At 36.6% G+C, this 9,807-nt stretch overlaps 1 protein-coding gene across 1 annotated transcript; it reads left to right on the forward strand.

Annotated features, from left to right (window-relative positions):
- The first annotated feature begins 7,887 nt into the window (after window positions 1–7,887).
- On the forward strand, window positions 7,888–9,575 carry LOC108989140 (phospholipase A1-IIdelta-like). Its single transcript, XM_018962653.2, has one exon. The coding sequence runs from the start codon at window positions 8,005–8,007 to the stop codon at window positions 9,367–9,369; it is 1,365 nt and encodes a 454-aa protein (XP_018818198.1). The 5' UTR covers window positions 7,888–8,004; the 3' UTR covers window positions 9,370–9,575.
- The last annotated feature ends 232 nt before the right edge of the window (window positions 9,576–9,807 follow it).

Here is a 9,807-nt window from a genome sequence, read left to right on the forward strand (position 1 = left end):
CGTAGACTTGCACATGCGTAACATGACTTGACTTGGAAATAATATGACTTGACTTGGACATGACATGCTTGTGCCAACATGAGACCTTGTTACCTATACATATTTGTGTACTTGAAAAAATGAATGCTCCACAACTCCCAAAGGATCGTGTGCTCTTGCCAAATGCCGCATCACATCATAGATTCCTATACCAGCTATGACTATGTCATGATAATTTGTATTTGTAAATGTATAATTTTTGCACCACCGGCGTTGAGTGCTTGACTTTGCTTTAGAAACCAGTTACTTAGGTCATATTTAAAACTTGTTGACTGTACTTCGTCAACCTAGATGATTCCACATGAGGAGTTTCACTAGGATAACTCTCCATCCTAGTACTTGGGATTGTGATAAAAATAAAAGACTCATGCATGATTTAGAAATATTTCATGACATATTTAATGCTTATGACATGGAATTCATGGCATGTAACAAATATGAAGACATGACATTCATGACATTGAACAGATAATTGTGTAATAGTAATAGATGACATGGCATGACCTGTTATAAATGATTATAATAAGCATAATCGAACACGAATATAATCAATGAAATCTTACCACCGTACATACATAAAAATACTGGGTGTAAGTTAGAAGCTAACTTATAGAATGTCATGTAAAACGTATGCGTAGCGTAAAAAGAACATAAGCTGAAATGAGACATGTTACCCCTTAACTTTTGAGAAATAATAAATTCGTCCCTAAGTTTAAGGAAATTGCAAACAGACACTAGAACTTACAAAAATTTACATTCCTCATGTAATGTCATCCTAATTCCAAATATGAATTTAAAATTTTTAAAACGAAACCCAAGTATGAAAACTCCTCTTGGCCGATTCACTCATAGGCTAAAGTCCATGATTTTTTTGTCACTTGGCCAATTAACACATTAACATGCTTTAATCGAATATAACAACTCTAAAAAATCACATCCTTAGTTATAAAATAATGCTAAGACACTAAACCATACATTAAACAAAACCTTAAACTCAACACTTCAAGGAAATGCCCTAAACATCAATATTGGATCAAATAAAACCAAATCTTGGTGTTCTTGGTATAACACTTTCATATCAACTCTAAGAATTTCAAAAGTATTTCTAACATGTTCATCAAACAAACTTAGGTGATAGAATGTTTGACTAACTTCAACAATCACAAAACACGACGTATGACAATTCGGCTTGCATGAAAACATTGAAATCGAAGCATGCATGCTTTTTGACTTGAAACATAGTGACTAGATCCTTTATTTTCATGCAATAAATCTTAAAAGAATATCATCATATACCTCACATTCAAGTTCTAACTTAATCCAAGCATCAAATCTAACATGTCATAGCAAATAATCCATCAAAATAAACATTCCACCCGAGAGCCTCTAGTTCATGCTTAAACTCAAACTCTTGCATGTTCTTCAACAATCCAATCAAAGACCTAAGTTATAAATCTTCAAAATCCATAGATCAAGGTTTTAAAAGTAATATTTAAAAAAATCGTAACCATTGAATCAAGATCCTAAAGCTAAAATGACAATCTAAACCAAACAAAACTCATTTTGAACCAATCGATTTCTATCACTTCAAAGATCATGTAAAACCATTTTATAAACTCTTAACATGCTTAAAATCAAGTCATAAACTTGAATATAATCATCTTAACACTTCATCAAACCAAGATCTACACAAATTTTCATAAAAATAACACAACACTCCCAAGGTTCATCAACAATCATCCAAGCTGACTCCTTCCACTATCAACACCAACTTTCATCCAAAAAATCTCCAATAAAAATTAACTAAAACACTTTCAAGTAAACTAGACTCATTGCTAAATAAGGTGGAAGAGATTTGAGCTAAAGAAAATACGTACAAAAGCAAGAACCAAGCAATAAGCAAAGCTACACATAAAATTTTCTCTCTAGCTCTCTTAGTTTGCTCGTGGAAATGGATGAAGAAATGAGAAGTGAGGTAAGGTTGACTTGTGAAAAGAGAAGAGAACCAACTTATGGGAGTGGGCCGATTTTCTACTGCTACTACCAAGTGGGTGAGGGGCTTGACGTGTCTTGTTTGACTTGCCATCAAAGGCACAATTTGTGGTAGAAAATGAGGTGGCATGGCAGCCAAGGCATGACCTTATAAGGGGGTGGAAGCTTGTTGAAGACGATTGGTTGGACTATCTAGTTTCGGTGGACTAAAATGGGGCTAGCTGAATGAGTCCATTTGGGGTAGGGGTGGCAGTATCTGAAACGACTCGTTAACCCAACACGAACACGACACTATAAGAGCTGGTTTTTGTTTGGTCTTAACTGGTTCGGGTCAAAACGGGTTGACCCGTTATGACCTATTAAGAAAGTTGAATTTATATTTATACCCTTAGATCTAAAATTCAAAAAATCCTAACCCAGTAACCCTACAGCTCTCGATCCCTCAATTTTTTCAAATCTCAACTTTTCAACTACTCAAGTGACCAAGTCTCACGCTGCTCCCTTCAACCAGTAACCCTAACCTCGCTCGTCACCCACGGTGTTGCCACACCCACGGTACAGAGTCACGACTAACGAGTCCATAACCCACGCAATGGTGTAGCCTCCATAACCCATGTAGCCTCTATAACTCTGTAAGCCACGCAACGATGCGGCCTAGGCCCATATCTCTCTCTGTCTCAGAATCTCCCGGTGGCCCAAGCCATCAATGTCCTCCTCACACAGAGGCACAAATTTGCAGCATTCCAGGCCAAGGTTGTCGATCTCCCCCTCTCCTCTTGTTCCAGAGATCTTCAATCGACTCAAAACCTCAACTCAGAGATCTTCACATAAAGGTAACTTGATTCCCAGATTAAGTTATGCTCCACTGTCAAGTTTGATTATGCATGTTGAGTTGTTAGGTTTGTTGAAGTGTGCATGTGTATGTTGATCACTAATCAGCCTTTTGATCTGTAAATTAAAACTCTGTTTATTGTATTTGAGGGCAATTTTTTCTACTTTTCTTTTGTCCAATGGAGTATAATGTCCATTGCACTACTACATATATATCAATTGAAGGTAGAAATAGGGTTAGGTAGTGATCTTAAATAATTGCTCACCATTTTTTGAAGAAACCAATCTCTAATCATGAAAGTGATTAAAAATAATATAAAATAAAATAACTCTTGAACAAACTATATATTTATACAATTATTGAGTTGCAACTTGTAAGTGTCGACATGAATGTTACATATGTCATATTAAGATCCATTTTAGTTCTTAGATTATTCTACCAATTAAGTGAGATGTTTTTTCATATATATCTCAAACAATATTTTGAGATTCAATGGTACATATATTTTGTCATCAGCATTTATCAATACTCATGAATATGATAAATACTAAATTAACATATGGGATTTACATTTTTTTGGATTATACTGAGTTAACTGAACATGTAATGGAGTTGGGGAACAACAAGGGCAAGAAGGACTCTACACTTCATTCTTCAAGTTCTAAATTTGTTTAAATTTGTGTGTTTATCATATTTGAGATTGTAACATTAATATTACAATGTGTGTTTATCATATTTGGGATTGTAACTTTAATATTATTACAATGCGTGTTTATCATATTTGTGTGTTTATCATATTTGACGCTGTTGAGATTTTAATGTCGGTATTTTTATTGTTTGGATTGTAATTTTGGACTTGTAGTTAGTTTTTTATTTTTTATTTTTATAGATATTGGTTATAATTTAATATTTATATAAAATCAATTAGGTCAAACGGGTCTGTTCAACCCATTAACATAAACGGGTTGAAATGGGTCAGGTCGGGTCGTGTCGTGTCAACCCGTTATTTAATGGGTCATGTTAGGGTTTGATATTTTGACATGAAATCCTTAACAGGTCGTGTTAGGGTTGACCTATTAAGTATAATGTACATGTCTTGACACGACACAAACACTATCCGTTAACATGATTTGACACCCCTAATTTGGGATTCTGGTTAGGGTTTGGTCCAATCTTAATTTTTCTTGGTCAGATGTAATTATCAAGGTGTAAGAGAGTGGACGTGGGTGTACAAGTATGTACTTAAGGGTTTGGTTGCATGTGGAAGTGATTTTACCAAGTGAGAAAATACTTTAGTTACAAACCAACCATGTTTAGGATTTGGGAAGATTTAGGGTTTTGGCTTCTACAAAGGGTTTGGGGTTTCGGTCTACCTCCAACGTTTTGGGGTTTCATTAAGGTTAAAACTCTCTTTTAGTTGACCAAATAGTGTTTGGTTGAATGAAATAATAAATAGTGTAAGAGAGCATGTGTCAAAGAAAAAGTTTTCTAATTTTTCTAAATGGATTTAGACATGCTTCATGGCGATTCGACAATTGTTTGAAACATATGCCATGTGGCGCTCTCTCGAAGGATTACTATTCACCCAAAAAATTTGAAACTTTTTATTATACTATAAAATCCTAAATTTTCATACGAGTCTAACGGTGTAATTCATTTATTAAAATTATACTCTTAAGGGCCTCAATAAAATAAAAATGCAATTCCCTCACCATAGTAGATTGGGATCCAAATATGCTACCAGACTAAAACCTAATTGATTGCTTGATTCGTGGGACTTCATGATGTTTCTATCAAATTTCTTTCGGGATGTTACACCAATCTTTCTCTAAATCGTAAGCACTCTTCACTGTAAAATAACCAGATGAAGTCCCCCTCCAAATGAGTTTATCATCTGATATCAGTGGACTCAAAGGTAAGCTCTGAATTAAATATCCTTTATATGTACAAAACATCTCCTTGATCAACTGAGAATTCCAATCATTTGTGTGGGGGTCGATTAAAACATCAACTATTGCATGAGCATCAAGTGTGGTAATTGGAGACTGAATCTTAAAAGTACGTGGCCTTGGTAACCATTCGTCTTTCTAAACGCCTATGTTCCTCCCATTGCCAACCCTCCAAATCAAACCGTCAATAATATTATACTATGATTAGGTAAAACTAACCTAATATCTAACAAAAATGTTTTCAGAGTTAGAAAAAAGCTAATGTATCATGGCCTTAGTTTGTTCAACTGATGTCGGCCTAGTTCCCACGAGATTTGACCCCAACCCAACTTGCACTAATAAATTCTCATTTTGTTTATACAATATTTGAAACACTGTCGAATCAAGGGAGAGTCTATTTCTATATCATTAACCAAACACTTTAAAACATTTTCAATAGGTTGTTACATGCATCTACTCTGTCTAAGAGCATTGGTAATGGCCAAGTCTAAAATTTGGCTAGAATCTTAACTTTTGGCTATAGTATTAACTTTTGACTAGGTGAGTCCACATTGGACTATCTTAAAGTGAAAATAATAATATAATATTATATATTTTAATAATATTTGAATCTTTTTTTTATATATATTGTAAATACACTTCATATATTTTAATAATATTTGATAATATTTGACAAAATTAATCAAAGTCACTTAATTAGCAAGACACAGCAAGAAATGATAGATATCACAGATATGATAGATATGACAAGATTAATCAAAGTAACTAGAAATGATAGATATCACAAATAATTGAACTACTTGGAGGGCAACCAATAAACAGAAAAATGTAAGAACTTCACCAGATTGCAAAATTTAAGGCACCATGGAGATTCTACTTCTCCATTCTTCCCTACTTTTAAGAAATGTAATCCTTCACTAAGCTCCTTAAATGAAAATGGAAAATCTCAAAATGGTCCCTGAGTTTTGAACAAAAAAAAAAAAAAAAATGTTCATGAAGTACAAAAACAAAATAGCCCCCAAGTAGGCTACTCTTATTAGTTTTGTAGGCTACTCTTATTACTTCTAGAATGCCAAAATGCAATACTCCTATAATCCACCTGTAAAAGAGAAGAATTCTGTTAAAATAGTTTTACCAAAATATTTTTTGGATATTTATAATTGCTCAAGTCAACTCATCAGGTTGTTTAGTCATCTAGTCATGCCAATTCTTGCTCTGATGGAAATTGACAAATGAAATGTGCAAGGATAAAGGTAAAGTAACATTTTTTTTTTTTTAAGTGGAAACTCACCAAGGCAGGCCCTTCAAACCCACCCTGAGGAGTAAACACTGGATATATGACTCTACTTTCCATCACTGTATATTAGGTATTTCAAGTGAACTCCTAGTGCAGAACATACCAAATAGCATACCAAATAGTATCAGATATATGACTCTACTTTCCCACTAAGCGATGCCATAACATACCAAATAGCAACTAGCATACATACACCCCTTACCAATAAACAAAGACAACTATAACATTCTGACACCACCTATCTAGCAAAATGCAACAAAGTAGTTCTCACATGCATAAAGGATAATGCGTGGTACTTAGTCTCCAACATACATAAAGGGGCAGCTAGATACCATAAAGTAGCATGGCACAACTATAAAATGGCAGCTAAATCATGGAAACTAAAACAACTTATAAACTGCATATGAATAATCTAATGGGGCAGCTAAATAGCGAGCTTAGTACCTGCAAGAAGAGGATTTGCAAACAAACCTGCTATAGTACTTGTTTTTCATGGCACAACTGTAGTACTTGTTTTTCATCTGTATTTTCAAACAAACTAATCACAACTTACAGAAGATTTGCTTTACAAGAGTCAATTAGAAGATGAACAACTAACCAAACTTTTGCTTCAGCCACTAGAAATAGAAAACCTCTTTGAATAGAAATCTCAATCCAAATTCAATTCCCATAGAATAAATTGATAGATAAATAGATAACCCAAGTTACTAACTCAGTGAACTCTTCAACTAAACCAAATATGCATAATCTAGATCTTTAACATGAAACTTATATGCATAAACAAGTAGGTATTTGGGGAAATGTAGACTGTATTGTAGGCCTTGTACAGGACAGAGACGTGCATGATTTTTGATCAGTTATTCAACTTTTTCAAGACAATGGAAAACAAAACAATAAAAGAAAATCCAACTCAATAAAAGAATAAATTCCACATCGTATGAGAGTGTAAATCGAAATCCATGTAAATCGAAACCCATGTAAATCGAAACCCAAATCGAAAATCAGTTTGTACGAAATACCCAAATGGTGATTTTGTTGTGAAAGATTTGGGGAGGAAATGCGCAGGTCTCTTGTGGGCTGGAAGACGACGGCGTGGACGATCAATGGAGAGAAGAGGGCGTAGATGATCGAAGAAGACACAGGTCTCTGTGTTTCGCACGTTTCGGGATGAAGAAAAAGAAAAACGAGAGAAATGAGATGAAGAAAGAAAAAGAACGAGGGAAAGAGAGAAGACAGATGAAATAATAAAATATACTTTTCAATGATGAACAATATCTCGCCAGATATAGAGAGGAGCTGAGATATACTGTAGCAGATATGTCAAACTTGAGGAGTTTAGCTAGTCTAATGCATATGTTTTTTTCCCTATTTACTTTCAATTTGAACTTGCATTGGCAATGCTCTAATGCAGATGTTTTGTTCCCTATTTGCTTTCAATTTGGACTAATGCTCTAATGCAGATGTTTTGTTCCCTATTTGCTGTCAATTTGGACTTGCGTTGACAATGCTCTAACAGATTCCCACACTGGTCAAATTTGTCCCCACATTGTGTCATTACAAAATAGCCAATCAGATGAGCCCTTCTACCTAAGCCATATATAATAGAGAAATTATAAGGTATTTTGAAGTACGAATATGTGGGTATTTTATTATTTGTATAATTATAAATTTTAGTTGAGATAACATGAAAATAACAAAAACATCCAATAATTAATCAATATAATATACTAAGCAAAACCGACAATGGCATGATAAAGTAAAGAAACAAAATGGCTTCTTCATTGTGGGTCAACGCCATGGCCCCAACTTGAAACCACCTTCTCTCCATTACCACCCACCTGTAATCCCCAATAATATTTCCCATCCGTTTCCCGTGAAATCCCACAAAAACCTAAATGATGGGTAACAAGAACACAAAACATACTTTCCCTTCTCAATCGAGCTCATATCCCCACAAAGCTCATTCCCCTCGCAATCCCAAGCACACCTCCATTGAAGCCATGAACACAACAATCCAATCAGCTGAAGCTGAACCAACATGGTCAGAACTCTTAGGAAGTAACAGCTGGGAAGGGCTTCTAGACCCACTCAATCTCTCCCTCCGCAGACTCATCCTCCGATGCGGCGACTTCTGCCAAGCAACCTACGACTCCTTCAACAACGACGAGAACTCCAAGTATTGTGGCTCATGCCGCTACGGCAAGGCCTCCTTCTTCAACAAAGTCATGTTCGAGCCCCCTTCCGACTACCAAGTCGTCTCCTTCCTCTATGCTACTGCCAAAGTCGGCCATCGCGAAGCCTTTCTTTTCCACACGCAGTCCCGTGAGTCCTGGGACCGCGAGTCTAACTGGATCGGCTATATCGCCGTGACCACCGACGAGGTCAGCCGCGCCTTAGGCCGACGAGAAATCTACGTCGTATGGCGCGGAACGACTAGGAACTACGAGTGGATTGATGTGTTCGACGCCGACCTCAAGTCTGCCAAGCAGTTGCTTCGATCAAATGCGAGTGCTGAAGTGGGCAATGATGGTAGCAGCAGCAGTAGTGATAGCGATGGTGATAATGAAAAGGTGCCAAAAGTTATGAGTGGTTGGCTTACCATTTACATCTCGAACGACCCCAAGTCGCCCTTTACAAAAACAAACGCAAGAACACAACTTTTGACCAAGGTCAAGGAGCTGATGAAGCAATACAAAGAGGAGAAGTTAAGCGTGACATTAACAGGGCATAGTCTTGGTGCAAGCTTATCGGTCGTGAGCGCTTTTGATTTGGTGGAGAATGTCGTTTCTGATATTCCGGTTTCAGCCATTGTTTTCGGGTGCCCACAAGTTGGGAACAAAGCTTTCAATGAGAGGCTCAAGAAGTATCCAAATCTTAAAGTTTTGCATGTAAAGAACACCATCGATTTGATACCGCACTATCCAGGGCCGTTTCTGGGGTACGAGTACACAGGGATCGAACTGGTGATAGATACAAGGAAGTCAACAAGCTTGAAGGACTCGAAGAATCCGTCTGATTGGCATAATTTGCAGGCCATGCTGCACGTGGTGGCTGGGTGGAATGGGGAGAAGGGGGTGTTTGAGCTGAAGGTGAAGAGAAGCCTGGCTTTGGTGAACAAGTCGAGTGAGTTTCTCAAGGATGAGTACTTGATACCAGGGTCTTGGTGGGTGGAGAAGAACAAAGGGTTGGTGCGTGATGAGAACGGGGAATGGGTTTTGGCTCCACCGGATGACGAGGACCTTCCTGTCCCAGAGTATTGACTCTTAGGAACATCATGAATTGAATGTTTGGTGAAGGTTTGGGGTTTATCTGTTCCGTGTTCTGAACTTCAATTTGTAATTAGTCATGTGTCGGTGGCATACACGGATGCAGCAGCTTCCTCCTTGTTTGTCATCTAGAACTAGTAAAATAGAATGTTCTTCTTATCTTATCTGCTCAAGGAATTTATGTTATTTTTTATGCTTTATTTTCACATTTTATAAGATAACTGTATTTAGGAGGCAAAACCCAAACCTGGTTAAGAAATAATGTAAAGAATTGGATGGCTGTCAGATTCATCTTCTCCTCACAAATGAGACATGGTGGGTTTGTTAGAATCTCTCCGTAGGGATTGTACTCATTTGCTGCGGTGCTGCCTATTCTTTATTTAATTCCTCTTCTCTTGCCTTCGTGATATCTAGTGTTGGCCTAGAAAAATA

This window comes from Juglans regia, chromosome 1, assembly GCF_001411555.2.
Source record: "Juglans regia cultivar Chandler chromosome 1, Walnut 2.0, whole genome shotgun sequence".
NCBI lineage: Eukaryota > Viridiplantae > Streptophyta > Magnoliopsida > Fagales > Juglandaceae > Juglans > Juglans regia.

What these genes read in the sequence shown, in the direction of transcription:
- LOC108989140 (XM_018962653.2), top strand. Translation starts at nt 8,005, where the DNA reads ATGATGGGTAACAAGAACACAAAACATACTTTCCCTTCTCAATCGAGC.